Genomic DNA, 24,768 nt, shown 5'->3' with positions numbered 1-24,768 from the left:
ATACAGAGTGTCTGTTTGGGATCATGAAAAGGTGCTGGAAATGGAGAGTGGGAATAGTTTCACAACATTGTGAATATACTTAATGCTACTAAATTGTACACTTAAAAATGGTTAAAATGGCAGATTTTATGTTACATATATTTTATCGCACGCGCACACACACACACACACATACACACACACTTCAAAGAAAAAGAAGCGTAGGGCCATTTCCAAGTCTTGCTGTATTCAGTTCTGTTTTTCTACCTTTTTCATGGTTTTGCTTCATTTGCCACAGAGAGCTTCTTAGTATGGGCTCAGTATGCTTGAAGTTGGCCTGATGGATGTGTTTAGGTCAGAACCCACTGGTTTTGCTTCAAGGAGCCTTGCTTTTTATATTTGTTAACAATTTTGAGGGTGGGTAGGTGAGGGGGAGGTAGTTTAAGTTGGGAAAACAGTGCATGTTGGACTTAACCATTCCGACAAGGAGAGCGTGCTTTTGTGGCAAACCGAAAGGCTAGGAATCCCGGGTGATGAAACACAGGCCTTCCGGCCCTCACTCTGTTCCTGATTTCTGGTTGTGGGAATCTGCTCTGAATCCAACTGCAAGTGGAAAACCCATCTTTGGCTGAGCAGCCAGGGAGGCCCTCCTGCCAATCCCCTAAAATGTGTCGCTGAAACTTTGGCCCTGTGAGGATGGAGCTGAGGCTGTCTTCCCGAGATCTGTGCCGCTGTCAAGGTGGCTGTGATGGGACTGTGACCGGCCTCTGCACTACATTTTGGCAGTGACCTTGAGACCTGCCAGCTCACAGCAGCTGTCCTGGTTCTTTCTCTCCTGCCACAGTTGCCTGGCCAGGGGGCTAACGGGAGGGCGCTAAACTCCTCTGGCTCGGGCATTCTCAGGGACTGGCAAGTTCCGACTACGGTGCCCAGCTCTCTGAGTGCCTACCACCCACTGGGTATGGTGGCAGTCCAGGTGTGTGAAGGTGGGTGGCTGCTAGTGCCGCCTCTGGCTCAGCTCCCAGTCCCCGGGAAGTGGGTGGCCCCGTCTGACCATCAGCCGGGTGGGCAGAAGGCTCCGAGGTTGCGGGGGGAGGGGGACCTGCTTGGCAGCTCCAGGGAGAGATGCTCAGTGACAGCTGATGATCTTGGGAGACAGAGGAGCCAAAGGTGCCCCTTTTGTCCCAAAGGTGTGAGCCCACCTTCCAGATGGGAGGGATTTCTTTAGGAAATGAAGGTCACCAGAAATGTCCAGAGCAAGAGAGAGAGAAATCTCTCTCCAGCCACTGAGAGTGACAAGTGTATTTTGAAAACTCCTCCCCCTCCTTGTCCTCTTCCCGTCCTTTTGCTTTCAAGTGGCTTCATTAGTATTTTTTAATTCGCCTTTATCATCGGACATTTATTGACAGAAATCAAATTGCTGTGTTTCTGGGCAAAGCGCCTGCTGCAAAGAGGTGTGGTTCCCGGGGAATGAGACACGCAGCCCAACAGCTGAGCCTACACTGTCCTCACATAACCTCCCTGCCTTAAATATCGCCAATATTTAGCCTTGCCTTATAAAGTAAAAATGCACAATACCTTCCAGAGTTTCAGCAAGCCCAAATGCCCCCCTCGGCTCAGTTATATCTCCTGTACGTTGGAGGCTGAGCCGCGCACCCCTCCCCCCGCGCAGACCTGCCCTCGGAGCCGCCAAGAGGTTACTAATCAGGGAGCCTCCGCCATCGATCCGATGGTGGAGACCTGGGGGATTTGTGTGCATTGTTTTTGCTGAAGCCTCCTGTGATTTCGGCGCGACCAGATCCTCTGCAGCGCACTCCATGTCGCAGCTTGTGGCTGCCTGTGTCCTGTGGTGAGAGCGGAGCCGCACAGGAGATCCTTTGTCTAGGAAGGCTAGCAGAGAAGATCACTTTGGAGTTGCTAAGCTCTGCATTGCCATTGGCTGCACTCTTTGTGGGGCTGTTTTTGCAAAAGGCATGCCCAGCACGTCTACAGTGCTGGCAGGCCAGGGCTGCCTTTAAACACCATGATAATAATACCAAAAAGCAGTTTGCAGAACTGTTCCACTGTAGAGGCTTCCTCTGCAGAAGCAAGCAAGATGGCTACCTCGTGGGCTTCGCTGTGAAGAATGCAGAGGCTAATTAAGACAGACTTTAAGGGGAAAAAAGGGTATTTCCCTACTTCATCTTTATGCAAGGCTTTTTTTCAGTGACTTTTCAAGTATACATTTTACATAAGCTCTTTAGGTTCTGCCTAGCAAACATGTTGATGATTTTAAATGGTCTAAGTAGTTTTATAGAGAAATAGCCAAAAATTTTGGGGGGGGTGGGAGCTAATTTTTTTTTTCTTAAATGGAGGCTCATTTTGCAATTTGATTTTTTTTAGGTTATAAAAGAAAACAAGAGGCCCCAGAGGGAAAAGAAGCCCAAAGTTTTAAAGGTAATCAGCTATTGATTAAATCATATTTAATTTTTTGCCATTTCATATAGTATTTTTCTGTCACTTAGGAGTAAATTTGGAGTACAGTGGATGTGAATTCTCCCGGATTTTCAGTAGATAAATGAATTTTCACTCAACTGAAGGGTTTTCTCTCTCTCTCTTTTTTCTGATGTGCTGCATGATGTGCATATTAGCATCCTTTATTTTCAACTCCACACAAGTCTGCAGAAGGAAAAGTTTATATGCAAAGTGTTGTGAATAAAATTTGTTTTTCTTTGTAGATCCTTTTGTAGCATCTGCCTTTGTGGTGTTGCACCAGTGTGTAAACTTAAGCCCTTAAGGAGACACTATTTGAAGTTGACAGCTATGATCCATTGTGATTTTAATAGACCTTCCATTAGATACTATTTTAAAATGTGTGGTTTTGCTTTCCAAAGGAAAAGGTCCTTAGAGATTTTAGTTCAACTTAAAATATGTAAGCCATCGAGATCAGCCAAATTATCATTGCCTAATCCCAAATTCTCATTGAATCATTTTTAATTTTGGCATTCATAGAGCTGTAGGAAATATACATGTTTTCTTTATTTTCAGCGGTTTGCCTAATGAGTATTTAGCAGTAACCTAATTCGGTTATAAGCTAACAGTCTGTGTTATGAGCTTGGTACAGTATTCAGAAGGGTTAATTTAAAAGCATATGGCACTACTCAAAGTTCAAGGCTAGCTTTAGTTTAGCAAATGAGTGCTTATGTGTTAAAGGTTTCAAGTGGCATATTGCTGTTATAAATGTAAGCAACCTGAGCAAGTAACCTTTTTAATTAAAAAAACACATATTAAGCAATAAAACTTTCTGATCTTTAAAATTATATCATGTATATATAATTAACAATATTTTAACCTAATCTTAGCTTTTCTTTTGCAAATAAAGTTTTAGCACTCAAAGAGGAACAACATGTTGAACTATGGATGTGGCAAATTTTTATTCATTTGCTTCCCCAGTTGTGTACCTTGAAAATGTTTTTGACATGGAGAACCAAACCTTGCATTGCTTTCAAATTTGTCTGACCACCTTGAGTTTCTGTTTCCTGTGTGTACGCGGCGTTGCCATGTACATTTTCATCAACCAACAAGTTATTTGTTTAATATTTACCACACAGTCATCGGTGTTCTAGGCACTGTGAAATGAATGAAATTGCTTGGCACAAATTCTCATTGGGCCTGGACAAATAGAATATTGGTTATTTTCAAGGTAAATTAACCCCTCCTGTTTTGCTTCTGCATATCGATCCACCTACTCCCTTTTACTTCCTTCCCCTCCTCCAACTGTAAAATCGTATCATTAAAAGCCCTGCTTATGTTTTTTAATCTCTTCTTATACTTTCTGTGTTGGGTGTATCCATCTCAGGTGTTTTGTCTTCAAATCTTCAAGTGAGAAATCATTTTAGTGCTGCTGTTAAAATGGCTCTCAGATTTGCAGGGGTTAGGGGGGCAGCAAAGGAGAAAGAGGCCAATTGCATGGACATATTAATATAGATGAAGGGCGACTGGGTGGCTCAGTCGGTTAAGTGACTGCCTTCGGCTCAGGTCATCATCCTGGAGTCCCGGGATCGAGTCCTGCGTCGGGCTCCCTGCTCGGCGGGGAGTCTGCTTCTCCCTCTGACCCTCTTACCTCTCGTGCTCTCTATCTCTCATTCTCTCTCTCTCAAATAAATAAATAAAATCTTTAAAAAATATATATAGATGAAGCTTGGTAGCTAAATCAGTAGCTGCCTTTGCTAGGAAGTAGAATTGGGTTTGGGGGATACTATTTAATTCTATGTTTATTTTGTTAGTCTGTGGGTGTCCTGTCACCTGAAATAAATTTCAGAAGTAAATGTACCGTGTGTTGCTTTCTTGAAATAGGGCAATGGACTCTGACTTATTTTAAAATAAGTGCCTGTGGGTGGCTGAATTTCATGTGCCACAGCAACAGAACTGAATTGTTGCTCACTTTCCTCCATAGTTATCAGTTGTTGTACAAGAGTAGGGAAATGCCCTAAAAGGAAAAAATCATTTTTTCCCCTGAGGTTGGCATTTTAAAATGTCTTCTTTAATTTTCTATTAGCTGTAATGTATTTTGTTCTCCAGAGAAAGCTTTGTTTCTTTGTTCCACAGTAGAAATGCTAAAATACTTTCAGATTTTAGCTCGGTATGTGTAAAATAGGTAGAATATTATACAACCCTGAAGGAGATGTTATGAAAACTAAATCCATATTTTGGGAGGGAGGGCAGGGAAAGAGTACAACTTTCAGCTTAAGGTTTTATGGATGAGGACTTAGTGTTCCAGCTGGCTGCTATCTGGGGGAGCAGTGATGGGAGTCTACAGGTTACAGCTTGGTCTCCTTTCATAATTCTCTCTTTGCGTATGGCATTATGCCAGAGATCTAGTCCACTTCGTTTGACTCTGGCCTCTTAGATCTTCAAATCTGGGTCCCTTGCTTTTTGTCAGGGTGGATGCTGCAGGTATCCTAAGCAAATATTTTCATCTTCATCATCTGTGAAGAAGTAATTGGACAGGTGAAGAGTCTGATTAAGGAAATTGGGTGCAGAATTGAAGCTTGTCCCATCCTACTCTGAACCTGCTAACTAAATATTGAATCCAGTTGTGGGGCTGAAATTGCCTGGTATGTCTCATACCTCTCACTTTTAAGCAATCTATTAGCTATATCGATAACCTATATTCATTCTATTGTAGTTCAAAATGTAAAACTGTAGATAGTGACTTCAAATCCCTGACTAGAGAGAGAGTTCTCCTCTAGCTGAAATGCCAGTTTCTGTCCAAAGCACTCAGGTGGCCAGAAGGGATATCGAATGATGGGGGTAGTGGGTAGGCGAAGCACAAATTCCTGCCCCCATTGGTTCTGGAGGACCAGGTTCCTGCCCAAGCCCTGTTGATTATCACTAGAGTTATTTTATATATACATGGCAGCTTATTGGCTGTGCTGTAATTATTTCCTTGACTCTTGAGTAAGGTAAAGGTGTGAAATAGTTTCAGGCATTGATTCATAAAATTGGACTTGTGAGTGGCATGATTTGGAACTCCACTTGGTAGAAACATTTATGTAAATAATCTCTACTTGATGTGTCAGGGTAAGAGGATATATTCCCTTAAGAGAATGTCAATTTTAAGGTAATATCACTTTGGTTAGGTTGTCAATCATTGTCCCTGGAAAAAATCAGATTGCATGGTCATTTGGGGATATTGAGGGGAATTTAATAAAGGAATTGTTTAAAAGGTGTGGGCAGGGTTAAGGGAGAAACTAGGGATGACGAAGCATCCCAGGACTAATGACAGCGGAGATTTCTCACCACTCCTAGGCCTGAAGGGGCCAGGGAGTGGGAGCAGAAACCCAGATACAAAGAATAGTTGAAGTTGAAGAGATGGAGCAGGGTCTTTTATTGCAGCCTTTGGTAACGGGATGTTTCTGCAGAGAGGAAGTTTTGGGATGTGGGGGATCCAAATAAATACCCTGCCCTCCAGTTTTCTGCTGTTTTCATTGGTGGGTCCAATTAGAAGCCAAAAGGGGACAGGATGGTGCGTTCAAAAATAGTACCAGCATCATTATTATAAGAAGGTAACATTAGGTGAGTCTGGGTGAGGTGTATATAAGAAACCCTATACTATGTTTGCAACTTATCTGTAAATCTAGAATCATTTCTTTCTTTTTTTAAAGATTTATTTATTTATTTGACAGAGAGAGCAAGAGAGCACAAGCAGGGGGAGTAGTAGAGGAAGAGGGTGAAGCAGGCTCTTCGCTGAGCAGGGAACCCCATGGGGGACTTGATCCCAGGACCCTGGGATCCTGACCGGAGCTGAAGGCAGATGCCCAACCATCTGAGACCCCCGGGCGCCCCTAAAATCATTTCAAAATAAAAAGCATGGGCATCCCTGAGCAGGAACCATATTTATACATTCTATAAGTAAGTAGAGACACTCTTTCGAGGGCAGTAAGGGATATTTTCTAGCTATTGGGTTATAAAATATTATCAAAGTCGTATTTGGAGGAACTGAGTGAACAAATATAAAGAAATGTCAGTGGATATTAAACCAGGAAACGGTCTACAGATGATTTAGAAAAGAAATGAAAACTAAATGATCTTCCTGCTAGCTTCTACACTGGCAGCCGTGCTCTTCACTGTTTCCTTCCTTCCTTCATGACGCTGTTAAAGGAGAACAAGTGGTGCTGGGGGCTGATGGGGGACATAGACATATTTCTCACTAGGAGAGAAGACACGAGCGTATAGCTATACTTAAATATATTTTTTAAAGATTTTATTTATTTATTTGTCAGAGAAAGAAAGAGAAAGAGCACAAGCAGGGGGAGCAGGAGATGGAGAAGCGGCTCCCCACTGAGCAGGGAGCCTGATGTGGGACTCGATCCCAGGACACTGGGATCATGACCTGAGCCGAAGGCAGACACTTAACCAACTGAGCAACCCAGGCACCCCTACTTAAATATCTTTTTGAAAAATGTTTTTGAAAGGAGAATCAAATCATAAATAAATCATATTCATACATGGTGTTGATTTGCATGACATAGTGACATTCAAAATATTTAGTACAATCCTTACCTGGCACATAGTAAATCCTCAGTAAGCTCAGTTTCCTGAACAACATCATTTATATTCAATATTATTACTATTTTTTAAAGCATATACTAAATGCTGGGGCTACAATGGTGTACAAGCCCAAAATGGTTTCTGCCTTCTTGGCGATTAACTTTGCTTAGGAAAGGCAGGGGAAAAAATTTAAAGACAAATGAATAAATTGCAAATTGTAGTATATGCTTTGAAGGAAACAAAAAATGTGTTAAGCTAGGGAAATTTAATATTTTTGAGAGCTGTCCCATTCATTTTTATTATTATTATTTTTAAAGATTTTATTTATTTGACAGAGAGAGAGACAGCGAGAGTAGGAACACAAGCAGGGGGAATGGGAGAGGGAGAAGCAGGCTTCTTGCCGAGCAGGGAGCCCGATGTGGGACTCGATCCCATCATGACCCGAGCCGAAAGCAGACGCCTAACGACTGAGCCACCAAGGCGCCCCTCCCTTTCAATTTTAAATTGTTACCCATACTGGTGCTGATTTAAAAGTACCAAATTAGATACAATTGAGTTATCTTGTTTATTTTTAAAACCCATTAAGCTAGGAGAAGTGGAAGATTGAATAGTTACTAAACATTTTTCTCTGCACACTTAACTACAAATTTGTTTCAGTTAGTAAAAAATCATTGGTAGAATGATAAACTTTCCTTAACTCTGGTTATAATGTAACATTCCATGACTTAAAGTAACATGTTGCAAATTTTTTATTTATTTATTTATTTATTTATTTATTTGAGACAGAGAGAGAGCACATGAGAGGGGGGAGGGTCAGAGGGAGAAGCAGACTCTCTGCCGAGCAGGGAGCCTGATGTGGGACTCGATCCAGGGACTCCTGGATCATGACCTGAGCCGAAGGCAGTCGCTTAACCAACTGAGCCACCCAGGCGCCCAGTAACATGTTGCAAATTTAAGTGCCAGATCAAATATCGAGCTTGACCATTGTTCAGGCAAAAGAGCACGCCATTTTTACAGTCTTTCATAGACACACGCATGCAGTGAATCCCAGACTTCTGAGTATAATGTACTAGTGGGGAAAAATTTAGAGTGGGTGGTGAGAATATCCAGAAAGCAGTACCAGCTTTTTAAAAAACAAAAAAACAAAAAACATATAAATTCAAAGAAGATAATCTCAGAATACAGGACAGTCATATAAATTTAATTATTTAGTTTTATGATTCAACACATGGTCCTTATTTTCCTCATTATGTCATAAACTGGCAAAAATTGTCAAAGATGTGTGCTCATCCATCAGTGTTTATTCACATGATCAAAGGCACACATGGGGCTTCTGGTTTGCACACCCAGAAACTGTAATACAGCATTTTGCCCAGAGATGATCAGAATGATTTCAGGGCTAAGTTCTCACTAAGCCAGCTCACACACAATCAAATCATTCATTTAATTATTGGAGCACGTACATTTTCAGTGACTCAAGACCCATGTTCATTCTGTAATTTCTAGGAATGATCCCAGAGAATCAGTGAATAAAAGCCAAGTGGGGTGAATGGGCGTGAGGAAAATTTCATTCAAGCTACCAAAAAAAAAAAAAAGGATCTGTTGAATTCTTCCTAGCTAAGAAAAGAAAATATACCTTGTGTCTTGAAAACTTAAGCTCATTTGAAACTGTGTCTTCATAGTACTGGACTAGAATGTATTCTTAAGAGACAGATAAAAAGCGCTAAATAAGAAATGTTAATAAATTTTTGTTGAAACCTTACTAGTATCTTAATTCATTTTCAAGTTTAATTAATTTAATAATGGAATGTCCTTCGGTGTCCAAAATGTTATAAAAATAATATTTTTAAAGATCTGATCACAAAATTTATCCACCACAGTGGCCTATGCAAGAGAATGAAGATTATAGAATCTTTTTTTAACATGTTGTGATGATTTATTGCTTTAAATACTGACTAACTCTTTTGAGTCCTTTTTGAACTAAAAGCAGGACTTTCTGCATGTGACAAATTTTAAGAGAGGAGATGTTATAGTTTTATAATCTATGTTTAAAATTTACTGATGTCATATGAATTTGATTAAAGCACATGTTCTTTTCATGGTTCTAAGGAACCAGATGTTAACAGTAAACTTATTATAGGAACTTACTCATTTTATTTTATTTTATTTATTTTTATTTTTTAAAGATTTTATTTATTATTTATTTGACAGAGAGACACCATGAGAGAGGGAACGCAAGCAGGGGGAGCGGGAGAGGGAGAAGCAGGCTTCCCGTGGAGCTGGGAGCCCGACGCGGGGCTTGATCCCACGATCCTGGGATCATGACCTGAGCCGAAGGCAGACGCTTAACAACTGAGCCACCCAGGCACCCCAGGAACTTACTTATTTTAAAGTATTTAAAGTATTTATAGTATGTGTACTTAATTTGAAATATAGTATATACATAAACATACCTACATAAGATAGGATTGTTGTAGAGTTAAATTAATTATTTAATACATGTAAAGTGGTTAGTTAGGACAACTTGGCATGTAGTAATTTCTCAATTAGTGTATTATTATATCTAAAGGTATAATATGTGTTACTAAAAGTATTAAGTGAACCTTTCAGAAAATGTGTATTTTCTTAGCAGCATATTCACTTACTTTATTTGAAAAATATAAACCTGTATTCCAGAAAGCCTTTTCTTTCCTTTTAAAAATTCCACTTCTGCTTTTTGTAATGAAGAATATTAGAAATAAGACTTCAAACCTTGAAAGTCCTAAATTTCTCTTTCCCCTTTTATTTTTAAATATTTCATAGGGGGGCCTGGGTTGCCCAGTTGGTTGGGCGTCCAACTCTTGATTTCAACTCAAATCATGATCTCAAGGTCGTGAGACGAGCCAAAATCAGGCTCGGTGCTGGGCATGGAGTCTGCTTAAGATTCTCCTCTCCCATACACACACACACACACACGTATATATAATAGAATCAAGTATTTCTGTAATAAAGACTAGAATATCATCAGTATGAAAATAATCTCACAATTAATGATTAGTTTGAATTATAGAACTTATGTACAAAGACAAAGGTAAGGTGGACCTGAACACATCCAAAACAGAATACAAGTTCTAGTGGTGGTTTCAGGTTATGTATCTTAAGCCTGTTTTCTTCCAGAAAAGAATCATATAATAAAGTTCTCACAAAATTATCAAAAAAATTATCTTAAATATCTGAAGGGTTTTTTTCTATCTTAGAAAGAAATGTCTTCACTTAATATCTTATGTATTCATATCACTTTAGAAAAAAAATCTAAAAACTATTTCAGTTTTTGAAATAAGCTTAAAGTTTTGACAAAGCTTCCTTTTATATCTGAAATTTTCTGAGCATTTAAATTATGATAGCATAAATAATGTTTTTGATTACTTTTCATTTTTTTATTTGAACTTTATATCTCCTATGGTATCAGCAGTACCCAAAGGAAGGTGGATGACCTTTAATGTCACATAGTCCTAGGTTAAGCCCTACCTCATCTATTTACTGTATGACCTAAGGAAGTTTAAGTGAAGTCTGAGACCTTTTTCCTTATCTGTAAAAGGGGAGCAGTAACTAATCCACAGTGTTGTTTGGTAGCTTGCATAATTTTTAATTTACTTAATTTATCTCATATATAGTGTATATTCAACAAATGATCGCTTACACCATCATTATTGTTTTTGTTGTGATTGTTAATATAAAATCCTTTGTAGAATATTAATGTGTTTAGATTTTGAGTTCTTACTTTTTTTTAAAGATTTTATTTATTTATTTGAGAGACAGTGAGAGAGAGCAGGAAAGGTGGGAGGACGGGAGAGGAAGAAGCAGGCTCCCCCCTGAGCAGGGAGCCTAGTGGGGGGCTTGATCCCAGGGCTCTGGGATCATGACCTGAGCTGAAGGCCGACGCTTAACTGATGAGCCACCCAGGCGCCCCAAGTTCTCATTATTCTTTAAACTAGATTGTAAACCTTTTAGTTTAGAGCAGTAGTCAACTTTGTGTTCTGCATAGTGTCTTAATGTAATACCTTGGGCCTACAATTCAATAAATGTTAATTTAATGAATGATTAAATTAATACATATCATGACCTGATTTCAGTCAGTTGGGTCAGAACTGTAGAAATTACTATGCTGACAACTTGCTGTATAAGAGAAACTGTTTTCTCAAATCATCTGGCCAGGCCTGAGTAGTCTGTAATAAATTGCTATGGAAATCGGATATATATCTAATAAATTTAAATTAATTTGATTAATTTTTCTTTAATTTTTACTTAAAAAAACAGCCTGCAGAAAAGTTGAATGGATAATCCGTTAAACATCTGTGTTCTTTTACATACTTTTTTTTTTGCTGGACCATGTGACATTTTACCTGTAAATACTTCAGCATGCCTCTCCTAAGAAAAGACTCTTCTTCTATGTAACCACAATACAATTATTACACTAAAGAAGTTTAATATTTTTTTTAAAGATTTTATTTATTTATTTGACAGAGAGAGACACAGCGAGAGAAGGAACACAAGCAGGGGGAGTGGGAGAGGGAGAAGCAGGCTTCCTGCTGAGCAGGAGCCCGATGCGGGCTCGATCCCAGGACCCTGGGATCATGACCAGAGCCGAAGGCAGATGCTTAATTGACTGAGCCACCCACGTGTCCCTCTTTTTTTACATTTTCATAAAATCTTTCAGTTTGACAGTCAAGAAGTCTGGGTAACTGGCAATAAATTTCAGGTTTTGGGTAGATTGTCCAATCCACATTTAGCTGTTGGAGACTGTCCAGTGCTTCCTGGATTGGATCCTAAATTTCTAATAAGAGGAGATAAGCAGATTGAAAAAAAAAGTGTAAATTCAGAGATTAAATTGATCTTCTGCATCTACACCTGGGGGAAGCAGGGAATGGACGAGAAAGGGATACCTTGGTTATTGGTTCACTGAAATAAAGAAATAAAAAATGAAATAGAGGTATTTCTAGAGCTATGGGAAGCACTTACAAATGTATTATTGGCTTGAAGTAAGGGTTTTGATGAGCTGTATAAAAATCTGAGGTTTATTTGATTCAGATAAATAGAAGGTATTTCAAAATGTTAAATTTATCACTCTACCCATGAAATCCAGTTTATTTTATAGCTAGTGTAAAATAACTGCACCACAGGTTAGACCATTTCATCAGAAATGTAATCCAGCTGTCCAGGGTTTATTTAAAGCCTCTGATATTTGATCTCTTCACTAAAAGAAGTTAGAACCATCAGAAAGCCGAGTTACCTGGGCCACATTTCCTAAGATCCCATGTATTATGACACATGATACAGTTATATAGGGCCTGACAGGCTAACGTCTGCTCTGTATAATTTCTTTTTTTTTTTTTAAGATTTTATTTATTTATTTGAGAAAGAGAATGAGAGACAGAGAGCCTGAGAGGGAGGAGGGTCAGATAGAGAAGCAGACTCCCCGCTGAGCAGGGAGCCCGATGCGGGACTCGATCCCACCTGAGCCGAAGGCAGTCACTTAACCATGCTCAGTATAATTTCTAATAAAAATGGACTGTGAAGATTAATTTATGGGCTGCCTGTAGTCAGAAAGAAAAAGACAGTATAAACAATGTTATGCAATTTGACTTTTCAGTCAGAATACTCAGATTCATAGGTCAAGCAATGTAAGGTGCTCAACTTTGAAATGAGAAAGCATCTGGTCTTCCTCCTCCTTTCTTGTGAACTTCATTAAAATTAAAAATTTTTTTTTGATATATTTTCAAACAACAGAAAAGCTGTGAGTAGTACAAAGTAGTCCCATATACCCCTCACCAAGTTTTCCCAAATGTTAACATTTTATCTTGTTGGCTTTCTCTCTCTCCACATACATAGATTTCCCCCTTGGATTTTTTAGTGTAACTTTCAGACGTGATGTGATGTCTCTTTACCCTAAATACTAAAATGTGTATTTCTTACAAACAAGGACCTCTTCTTACATAATTATAGTAAAAAGATCAAAGTCAGTATATTAACATTGATAAAATACTATCATTATCTAATCATCACATTTCACACCAATTGTCCTTAATAATGTAGTGATATCAAAAGATAATCTCAGATTATGCACTGCATTCAGTTGTTCTTTTTTTATATTAAAGGTATTATTTTATTATGCATAGTTTTATGACTGCTTACATACATATATACATAGTATACATATATATAGTCATATATATATATCACCTCCCAAAGTGACACACGTTGAAATTCAAAATTTTATATCTATTAAAGGAATTGAAACTCCAAAAAATCCTTTCCTCAAAAAAGTAGAGTTCGGGGCACCTGGGTGGCTCAGTTGGTTAGGCGATTGCCTTCGGCTCAGGTCATGATCCTGGAGTCCCTGGATCGAGTCCCGCATTAGGCTGCCTGCTCTGCAGGGAATCTGCTTCTCCCTCTAACCCTCCCCCCTCTCGTGTGCTCTCTCTCTCTCTCTCTCAAATAAATAAATAAATAAATAAATAAAATCTTAAAATAAAATAAAATGTTTAAAAAAAGTAGAGTTCGTATAATTTTGAATTTTTCTAAATAGTTAAGGTCAAAAACAAAATTGTATTTTTACAAGCATTTTTCTTGAGAAAGGAACACTAATACTTGTTAGAGGTCAGCATAATTTTTATACCAAATCATAACAAGAATATTACAGAAAGGAAAATTACAAGTTAATCTCTTTTTGTATCTGAACATGCATGCATACGTGCATTTAGCCTAAACAAAATTTTTCAAATAAATTCCAGCTGTATATAAAGAGGATAATATATTGTGACCAGGTGGGACCTATTGTAGTAATGCAAGGTTGGTTTAGTATTCAATCATTGCATCTTACCTCATTAAGAGAATAAAGGGGAGAACTCAAATGCTCATCTCAAAATTGATGAAGGAGAAGCATCTGATAGATTCAGCCCACATTTAAAACTGTTTAAAAATATAGAAAATTTTGAATAGAATGGAACTGTCTTAATTTGATATATTTTGTTTAAAAACACTTAGAGCATCCATTTTTAATGGTTATATATTAAAATATTTTATCCTGGGGGCACCTGGGCGGCTCAGTCATTGAGCGTCTGCCTTCGGCTCGGGTCATGATCCCAGGGTCCTGGGATGGAGCCCCGTATGGGGCTCCCTGCTCCACAGGAGGCCTGCTTCTCCCTCTTCCACTCCCCCTGCTTGTGTTCCCTCTCTCGCTGTCTCTCTGTCAAATAAATAAATAAATTCTTTAAAAAAAACAATAAAATATTTTATCCTGAGATTGGGAAGATTAAAAGGATGGCTCCCAAGACTAAGTATATTCAATACTATATTTGAGTTATAAGCCATTGCAATGAGCTGAGAGAAAAGATATAGACAGTATAAAGGAATAAATAGAACTGATGAATATGACATTATAATATATACAGAAAATCCAAAAGAATCTACAGATTGCATTAAAAAATCAAGTTAATTTCAAAGGTATTTTTTGTTTGTTTGTTTTATTTGATAGAGAGAGAGAGCAAGATCAGGAACACAAGCAGGGTGGGTGGGAGAGGGAGAAGCAGGCTTCCCGCCGAGCAGGGAGCCCGATGCGGGGCTCCATCCCAGGACCCTGGGATCATGACCCGAGCCGAAGGCAGACACTCAATGACCGAGCCACCCAGGCGCCCCAAGGTTTTTTTTTTAATTCAGGCAATGACTTGATGGGTATTTTTTAAAGCTGGCATATTTTATTTTTTGAAAAAAATTTAATTTACATTAATTAACATATAATGTATTAGTTTCTGAGGTGGAGGTCAGTGATTCATCAGTCTTATATAATAATACCCAGTGTTCATTACATCACGTGCCCTCCTTAATGTCCATTACCCAGTTACCCCATTCCTCCACTCTCCCCCCAGCAATCCTCAGTTTGTTTCCTATGATTAAGAAGAATCTCTTATGGTTTGTCTCCCTCTCTGATTTCATCGTTTCTTTTTTCCTCTCTTCCCCTACGATCCTCTGTTTTGTTTCTTAAATTCCATATATGAGTGAGATCATATGATAATTATCTTTCTCTGATTGAGTTCTCTCTTTAATCTTGCCAATTGGATGTTTTCAAAGAATGAAGGTCAGTTATTTTTGTAGAATGTCACTTAATTTGGGTTTATTCAATGTTTACTCATGATTAGATTCAAGTTATGCATTTTTAACAAGAATGTCACAGAAATGAGCTTGTGTTCTTCTCAGTGGATCTTATCTGGAGGCACATGATACCAATTTGTTCCATTACTGTGATCTTAACATTGATCACTTGATTAAGGTGGTATCTGCCAGGTTATAATTTATTCTTACCTTCTGTAATTTATTATGGTGAGATACTCTAGGACTATCTAAGTATTCTGTTTCTTCTCATTGATCTTTAGAATCCATTCATGATTCTTATCTGAGTGACATTATTATGCACTCAATTTTTAACCTAAACATCCTGTTTTATGTTTTATTACCTTTAAGGCACCTTGACTTTTGGGGGGCATAAAAAGTTGATCTTAAAAACTTTTTAAGTTCTAAAGAGTAAATGAATAAAACTTTTTAGTAGTAATGAAAAATGCCTTTGGCTCTATTTAATGTCTTATTGCACACTGTAGGCAAATGGTTAATTTTGGTTGAGAATGTTGGATTTAGGCTACTGTGTGGTAAAATGTGGGTATAGTATCTGGGATGTTGAGAAAAAGCAGGTATCAGGATGATGAAGCTAACAAAGCATAGAATTCCAAGGGAGCGTGACGTAGACTTCATTCCTTCTTTATCTTGCCCTTTCAACCTCTTATCTTCCACACAACATTATCTTACAAAGAACTTAATACAAAAGAAAGAAGCCCAACTCAGAAACTCAACAGAGACAAAGTAAAATAGAAGATAATCAACCAGTGATAACCTACTCCCTCAATCGAGGACCCAGTAGCTTTAAAGAAAAGAAAAAAGAATTGTTTATGAACCAGATAAGAAACCAATTACATTAAAGATTCTTTAGGATATACAAGAAACAAAACTCACAAAATCACCTCTGACTGGAGTTAATAAGTTATAATAAAAGTATACCCCATTCCTATGTACAGTTAATGATCGGATGGAAACATCAAAGTGTAGTCAAAATTAATTATGTTGATATATAAAATGCAAAGATCAGTATGATTTTAGGAAATCCAGTGAACTCATTTAAAAATAATTTAAAAATAGTTTTAAATTACAAAAAAAGAACAAACTTGAAAGAAATTCAAACAGAAATGTGAAAAAGCAAAATTGTCCTATACTCATTGTCCTTCCCATCTTTCAATCTCCTTACTGTCAGATCTGAGAGGTACATATTCTTAATAGTTTTGTGAGTATTTTCCAGATATAGTTTATATACATACAAGTGTATCTATAGTTCTATATATGTCATGTATATATACAGATGTATCAACTCATTTTTTAATAGTGGTATCATTTTTTTGGAATATATTTGATATGCATTGAAATACTCAGGTTTTATATATATTATTCAACCAGTTTTGATGAATACTTAGACACCAATCATTTCTGTTACCACAGCAAATTCCCTTGTGATTCTTCCTAGTCAGTATTACCTTCCCCCACTCCAGCAACTACTGTTTGTGTCATCATCGGTTAGTTTCTTTTACATATGAAATTACATAGAATAAGTTGGCTTCTTTCACTCAGTACTAGGTAGGTAGATTTGAACATCCTTAGTTTTTTGTTTTTTATTTTTAAAACAGCTTCATTGAGATATAATTCATATACCACACAATCCATCATCGAAAGCGTACAATTCAGTGGCTTTTAGTATATTTACAGTTGTACATGGATTACCCCAGTCAATTTTAGAAGATTTGCATTATCCCAAAGAGTAACCCTGTTCCCCTTAGCTGACACCTTCCAACCGCTCCATCCACTCTAGGCATAGGCAACCAGTAATTTACTCTCTATTTCTATGGATTTGCCTATTTTAGACATTTCATATAAATATAATCATGCAATACACAGTACTCTGTGACTGGTTTCTTTCATTTGGCATAATATCTTCAAGGTTTATCCTTGTTGTAGCATGTATTAGTACTTAATTCCTTCCTTCCTTCCTGAATAATATTCCATTGTCTGTACATAGCACATTTTATTTATCCAGTCACCATTTGGGATGTTTCCACTTTTTGGCTATTATGAATAATGCTTTTGTGGTCATTCATATATATGTTTTTGTGTGGGACATATGTTTTCATTTCTCCTGGGTACAGACCTACAGGTAGGATTGCTGAGTTGTATGTTAACATTATGGTTAACTTCTAGATAAATTGCCAAACATTGCTAAAGCAGCTGAACCATTTTACGTTCTCACTAGAATTGTATGAGAGATCCAATTTCTCTATATATTTTGGCTGACACTCATTATTCTATGTCTTTTATATTTTAGCCCTCCTAGTGGGTAGGTGAAGTGGTGTCTCACATGGTTAAAGATAGTAAGCATCTCTTTATGTGCCTATTAGCTATTTGGGTGTCTTCTTTGGAAAACTATTCATGTTCTAATGGGTTATTTGACTTTTATTGTTAACTTATAATTGTATATGTGTATTCTACATTCAAGACCCTTGAGGGGCGCCTGGGTGGCTCAGTCGTTAAACGTCTGCCTTTGGCTCAGGTCATGATCCCAGGGTCGTGGGATCGAGCCCCGCATCAGGCTCCCTGCTCCATGGCTCCCTCTCCCGCTCCCCCTGCTTGTGTTCCTGCTCTCGCTATCTCTCTCTGTCAAATAAATAAATAAAATCTTTTTTAAAAAAAGACCCTTGAAAGTTGTATGATTTGAAAATATTTTGCCCCAGTCAGTAGGTTATCTTTTTCTTGATGTGTCTTTTGAAGCACAACAGTACTTTTTTTTTTAAGGATTTTATTTCTCTACCTGAGAGAGAGAGAGAGAGAGAGAGAGAGAGAGCGCAGGCACGAGCACACAAGTGGGGGGAGGGGCAGAGGGAGAGAAGCCGACTCCTGGAGCTGGGAGCCCGATGTGAGGCTCGAACCGAGGAGCCTGGGATCACGACCTGAGCCGAAGGTAACCAGCCTCTTAACCAACTGAGCCACCCAGGTGCCCTAAAGCACAACAGTTCTTAATTTTGATGATGTTCAGTTTATCTGGGTTTTTGGTTGCTTGCTTGTGCTTTTGTTGTCATACCTAAGAAACCATTGCCTAATCCAAGTTTACAAATATACATAAGTTTTCTTCAAAGAGATCCTTGGTTTAGCTTTTACTTTATTTAAAAAAAATTTTTTTAGCTTTAAAATCTTTGATTCATTTTAAGTTAGTTTTTATATATGTTGTGAGGCAGGGTCCAACTTAATCCTTTGCAAGTGGATATCCAGTTGTCCCAACACCATTTATTGAAAAGACTATTTCCCCATTGAATTGTCTTGGAACTCATCATATTTTTGAGTTTCATTCATGTTCTTGTGTATATCAGTCCTTTGTTCCTTTTTATTGCTGAATAGTATTCCATTGTAAGAATATACCGCACTTTGTTTATTCACTCTTTCATTGATGGACATTTTGATTATTTCCGGTTTGGGGCTTTTACCAGTAAAGCTGTTATGAACATTCTTATACAAGGGTTTTTTTGGTGGACATGTGTTTCCATTTCTCTCAGGGAGTTGAATTGCTTAGTCATAGGGCAGGTGTATGTTCAGTCTTTTAAGAATCTGCCAAACGATTTTCTAAAGTGTCATTTTATACTCCCACTGCGAATTATGAGAATTCTTAGTTGCTCCACATCTTTTTTTTTTTTTAAAGATTTTATTTATTTATTTGAGAGAGAGAGAATAAGGGATAGAGAGCACGAGAGGGAAGAGGGTCAGAGGGAGAAGCAGACTCCCTGCTGAGCAGGGAGCTTGATGTGGGACTCGATCCTGGGACTCCAGGATCATGACCTGAGCTGAAGGCAGTCGCTTAACCAGCTGAGCCACCCAGGCACCCCAGTTGCTCCACATCTTGTGCAACATTTGGTTTGGTACCTTGTTCATTTAGTCATACTAATGATAGCTACATTCTTATGTTATCCATCATATGGCTCTATAATAACTATATTTTTGAACACTATTCTATATATTACCTAAAAATAGTAGCATTATTAAATTACATTAATATGTTGGGAAAAAACCCTATCATCCAAGAGAATTAATTTGCTTATAGTTTTTCATCATTATAGTTATTAAAATAAACATACTTGACTAAACACAGATTTTTAAAGGTATATAATCCATGTACCTGTCATATAATATTGAACCTATAAAAACAGTATGAACAAAAATAGAGGTAAAAGTGCAGTGCCGAGGGTTTTAAAAATTATTGCTCTTCTAAGCATTGGTGGTGAACTTTGGTAATTCCACAGAGGAAGCAGGATCGATCCTGCATTTTTGCCATTTGCCTTTAATCTTTGGATTAAAGCATAGAACACCCAAAAGAGGAATTGTAGTTCAGTATGTTTGATGATAGTGTACAAAATTTTGCTCATAGTTGGTCCAAAAAAGAGTTCACAGTTCTACTTAAGATAGATGGCATCCCATAAGAATGACAGTACTTGGAAATAAGAGCACCTACATAACATCAGTGATGTTTATGGTGGCACGGAGAATGAAAGAGTTATCTGGAAGCTTAAAACAAACAAACTTCCTAAGTGGTCAACATCATGAAAGAAGAAATATAAACATCCAAGAAATAGTTTTTCAATGATCAACCTCAAATAATTTGAAAATGCGCATTAAGAATGTTTTTTTTTTTATATGTGAATTTAGAAAGATAAAAGGACAAGATTAGCAAATGTAAGAAATTTGAGTTAAAATGGGACACTTGGCACTCTGAAAATAAATCAGTACTGTCTTTCTGGAGAGTAGTTTGGCTTAGAGTCTTGAAAGTATGCATGGCCAGGCACCTGGGTGGCTTAGTCGGTTAGGTATCTGTCCCAGGGTCCTGGGATTGAGCCCCACATCAGGCTCCCTACTCAGTGGGGAGCCTGCTTCTCCTTCTCCCTCTGCCCCTCCCCCTGCTTGTGCTTTCTCACTCTCTCTCTGTTAAATGAATAAATAAAATCTTTAAAAAAAAACTATGCATGCCTACTTCAGACTTAAAAAAATGAGAAATGTATCTATGTATTTTTAAAAAGATGTGGGACTCAATCCGAGGACCCTGGGATCATGACCCGAGCCAAAGGCAGATGCTCAACCGACTGAGCCACCCAGGTGCCCCTGTTATCTATATTTTTTAATTGAATAAAATAGGTTACAAAATGATATGGTATAGATCTCATTTTTGTTTTAAAAATACAGTGCATCAAATATCATATACATGAAAAAGGATCTGGGAGACTCATATTAGTTTTCCCTGAGCAAATGATTTGGAGTCTTTTTTCTGGTTTTCCCTATCTGCCAGTTTTTTTCCCCCCTGTAATGAGAATGTAATAAAATCAGAGAAATGTTAATTAAAATTAAAAATGCTAGCCTTACCATTGTGATTAAAGAGCAGTGACTACCACTCTGAACATTGTGAAAACTATTCCTTCTTGTGTAAATGTTCCAGTAAAGCCGTGAGGGCAGAAAAGTCTTGGGGAGAGGAGTTTGGGCTCTAGGCTACGACAGGTATATATATTTTTTTGACTTTTTATTTGAATATCATTTCTAATTTATAAAAATATTGCAAAATAGTACAAAGAATTTACCCAACATCCCCAAATGTTTAAGTTTTATTTTAATTTCATTATACTTAATATAGTGTTATATTAGATTCAGGTGTACAATATAGTGATTCAACAAATATATACATGATCAAGTCCTTATCATGTTATGTGTTCTCTTTAATCTCCATCACTTATTCCCAACCCCCCACCCCCACCCACGCCACCTCCCCTCTGGTAACCATCAGTTTTTCTCTATAATTAAGATCTGTTTCTTGGTTTGTCTCTCTCTCTTTTTTCCCCTTTATTTGTTTTCTTAAATTCCACATACAGGTGAAATCATATGGTATTTGTCTTTCTCTGACTGACTTCACATAGCATTATACTTTCTAGCTCCATCCATGTTGCAAATGGCAAGATTTCATTCTTTTATATGGCTGAATACTATTCCATTGTATGTGTGTATGTATATAACATCCTCTTTATCATCCATTCATCAATAAATGGACACTTGTGCTGCTTCCATAATTTGGCTATTGTAAATAATACTGCTATAAACGCAGGGGTGCATGTATCCCTTTGAATTAGTGTTTTTATATTTTTTGGGTAAATACTCAGTAGTGCAATTGCTGGATTGTAGGGTAGTTCTGTTTTTACTTACTGTTTTCCACAGTACCAGTTTGCATTCCCACCAATGGTTCAACAGGGTTCCTTTTTCTCCACATTCTCTCCAACACCTGTTGTTCATTGTGTTGTTAATTTTAGCCATTCTGACAGGGGTGAGGTGGTATCTCATTGAAGTTTTGATTTTCATTTCCCTGATGATGACTATCCCCAAATGTTAATGTCTTACATACTATGGATCGAAACTAGGACATTAACATTGATACAATATTATTTACTGTTCTAAAGACCTAATTCAAATTTGCCCAGTTTCCCCACTAATGTCCTTTTGGGGGGGTTCCCAGGGTTCAATTTAAGACTCATCACATTTAGTTGTCATTTCCTTAGTCTCCAAACTGTAATAGTTCTCAGTGTTTCAAAGCCTTTCATGGCATTGGGACTTTTGAAGAATCCTGTTCAGTTACTTTGTAGAATGTCCCTCATGTTAGGTTGTGTGATTCTCTCATGATTAAACTGAGGATATGCATTTTTGGAAAGAACCCACAGAAGCAGTGTGCCTTTCTCAGTGTATCATATCAGGTCTTATGTCTGAATTAACTTTGATTTCTTTTTTTTTAAAGATTTTATTTATTTATTTGAGAGAGAGAGAATGAGAGATAGAGAGCACGAGAGGGAAGAGGGTCAGAGGGAGAAGCAGACTCCCCGCTGAGCAGGGAGCCCGATATGGGACGCGATCCCGGGACTCCAGGATCATGACCTGAGCCAAAGGCAGTCGCTTAACCAACTGAGCCACCCAGGCGCCCTTAACTTTGATTTCTTGGCTTAAGTGTCTGCCATGATTTTTTTTAAAGGTGGGTGAGAGGTGGAGGGAGAGAAGCAGGCTCATGCCCAGTGTGGAGCCAAAACGGGGCTCAGTCTCACAACCCTGAGATCATGACCTAAGCCAAAATCAAGAGTTGGATGTTTAACCAAGTGAGCCCCCCAGGTGCCCCGACCTACCTGCTAATTTTAGTATTCATAGTATTCATACATAATTCTTGCTTCCAACAATTATTAATATGGTGCTTACCAAATGGTAATTTTCTACCATTCCTCTCCATCTATTAATGGGAATTGTACTGTAAGAAAGCACTGTCCCTTTTCTCCCATTTATTTATTCATTCAATTATATCAGTATGGACTCAGAGCTATTTGTTTTATTCTGTGGGCTATAATCCATCACTGATCATTAAATAAAGGGTTAAGGAAGACTTGCCATGTCAGGTTCCAATAAAAAAATAAGATTGATAAGTGTGGGATAGGAAGAAACAGTATATTTAACTGTTTAGAGGTAGTTTCTTGTTACTTTGGATACTTAAGCAAAGGTGATGAATCATTTAATAAAGGTAATGCAGAGATTGGGCCTGGCATAAGGAGGTGGATTCCATGTCCTTGAAGGTCTGTTCTAACCTTGAGATCCTCTCATCTGCTTAAGCAGAAAACACAGATGGTCACTTCATAACTTACCTACTAAGCTTGTGTAGTAAGGGTTTTTTTTTTTTTTAAAGATTTTATTTATTTATTTGACAGAGAGAGACATAGCTAGAGAGGGAAGACAAGCATGGGGAGTGGGAGAGGGAGAAGCAGGCTTCCCGCGGAGCAGAGAGCCGGATGTGGGGCTCGATCCCAGGACCCTGGGATCATGACCCAAGCCGAAGGCAGACGCCTAAGGACTGACCCACCCAGGCGCCCCTGTAGTAAGGGTTTTATATCAGAGCATGTTTAGCCTCTGGTGTATCTGTTGCGTAATTTGTAAAACCCAACCAGCACCCCAGGCAAAGGGTAAGGTGTGTGGAACCTCAATGTATATACTCTAAAAATGCCAGACCTGACAGTTCCCATCACTTTCACGTAGCTGGGTTCTTACTTCTTAGAACTAAACATAATGATGTGTAAGTTTATCTCAAGGTCACTTTTTCTTGGATGTGTAAAGGAGATTATTGCATTTATTCGCTGGTGTAGTAGTGTTGTTTTATGATTTGCTGCCTGTTGTACTTCAAACCTTTTCAACACTTCTTCCTTAGAATTTTAGCCTTGATTTATACCCCCCCAGCCATTTTCATTTTTTCAAATGAGTTCTATATTTGTCTTTGTTTCCATGGTTTCTGAAATATTTCCACAAAACAATAAGAGTTTTAACAAACTTATTTTATTTTCTTATTTTATGTTCTTGTATTTATTTATTTTACTATACAAAAAATATTGAACTCTAATTTTTAATTAATTAATTAATTAATTATTTTTAAAAGATTTTATTTATTTGACAGAGAGAGAGAGACAGCGAGAGAGGGAACACAAGCAGGGGGAGTGGGAGAGGGAGAAGCAGGCTTCCCATGGAGCAGGGAGCCCGATGTGGGGCTCGATCCCAGACCCCAGGATCACGACCCGAGCGGAAGGCAGATGCCTAATGACTGAGCCACCCAGGTGCCCCTATTTTTTTTTAAAGATATTATTTATTGATTTGACAGAGAGAGACACAGCCAGAGAGGGAACACAAGCACAGGGAGTGGAAGAGGGAGAAGCAGGCTTCCTGTGGAGCAGGGAGCCTGATGAGGGGCTTGATCCCAGGGTCCTGGGATCATGACCTGAGCCAAAGGCAGACGCTTAATGACTGAGCCACCCAGGCGCCCCAATATTGAAGTCTATTTAAAATTTTTTCAAATTTATTTTTCCCTACCTTTATTGAGATATACTTGACATATAATACCATGTAAGTTTAAGGTGTACAACATGCTTATTTGATAGACATATATATTGTAAAATGATTACCACATTTTTGTGTTCATTTAGAATATCATTGAAATTTTCTTCCCTTGTAGTAACTTGTAGCATTGGTCATAAATTTATTACTAGCCCAAACTTTACTCTTTTCTGTGTTTTTCAATTAATTGTTCGAGTTAGCAGGTCTTAGATGTTATTTCAATCTCTACGAGTCAAGTACTGCTCACCCCTGCCAAGGATTCTTTGTTTACCATATTTAATCCAGCTTTTAGTTCCACTGATTGCTCTTTCCCAAGCTCATTTGTTTGAATCAGTTTTGCAAGTATAATACCAAGAGGCCTGGTAGGAATTGCTTCATTATTAATGTCCAAATGTGTAACAACATCTGCTGAGGCTTCTTCATGCCTGGAGCCTCGTGTTCTCGAAACTCCTGTTAGTTTCCATGGCTGTCATCTCATTTGTTAGCAAAGCATCAAAATGGCTTTAAGAACAGGCCACAAAAGTTTTCCTGGCAGCTTTCCAGCCAGGTACAGAAGAGAGGTATTTTAGGGTCAGATTGTAACTTTGGAATTCATAACAGAGAGGTGAGAAAAATTTAGCAGTAAGAGAGAGCCCTCAATGTTCACAGACTAGGAGACTTTTTTCTGGTGTTATTTTTGTTTGTTTTTATTAAAAGCCC

At 38.1% G+C, this 24,768-nt stretch overlaps 1 protein-coding gene across 3 annotated transcripts in view; it reads left to right on the top strand.

The window, feature by feature from the left end:
- Positions 1 to 24,768, top strand: part of TET1 (tet methylcytosine dioxygenase 1) — a 128,704-nt gene that overhangs the window by 27,432 nt on the left and 76,504 nt on the right. Inside the window, exons 1-2 of one of the 3 annotated variants that reach the window (XM_073878901.1) lie at positions 1,665 to 1,828; positions 2,362 to 2,415. Coding sequence is in view for 1 of the 3 variants with exons in the window: in XM_073878899.1 (XP_073735000.1) it covers positions 2,362 to 2,415 (54 nt within the window). In the remaining 2 variants the exon portion in view is untranslated. The other 2 variants (XM_073878900.1, XM_073878899.1) reach the window with 2 other exon arrangements.

This window comes from Callorhinus ursinus, unplaced genomic scaffold (genome assembly GCF_003265705.2).
Source record: "Callorhinus ursinus isolate GAN/ISIS: 27379988/994484 unplaced genomic scaffold, GSC_fseal_2.0 scaffold31, whole genome shotgun sequence".
Classification (NCBI taxonomy): Eukaryota; Metazoa; Chordata; class Mammalia; order Carnivora; family Otariidae; genus Callorhinus; species Callorhinus ursinus.
The sequence above is the reverse complement of the archived record's forward strand: the minus strand, read 5'-3'. Positions and strand labels throughout refer to the sequence as shown.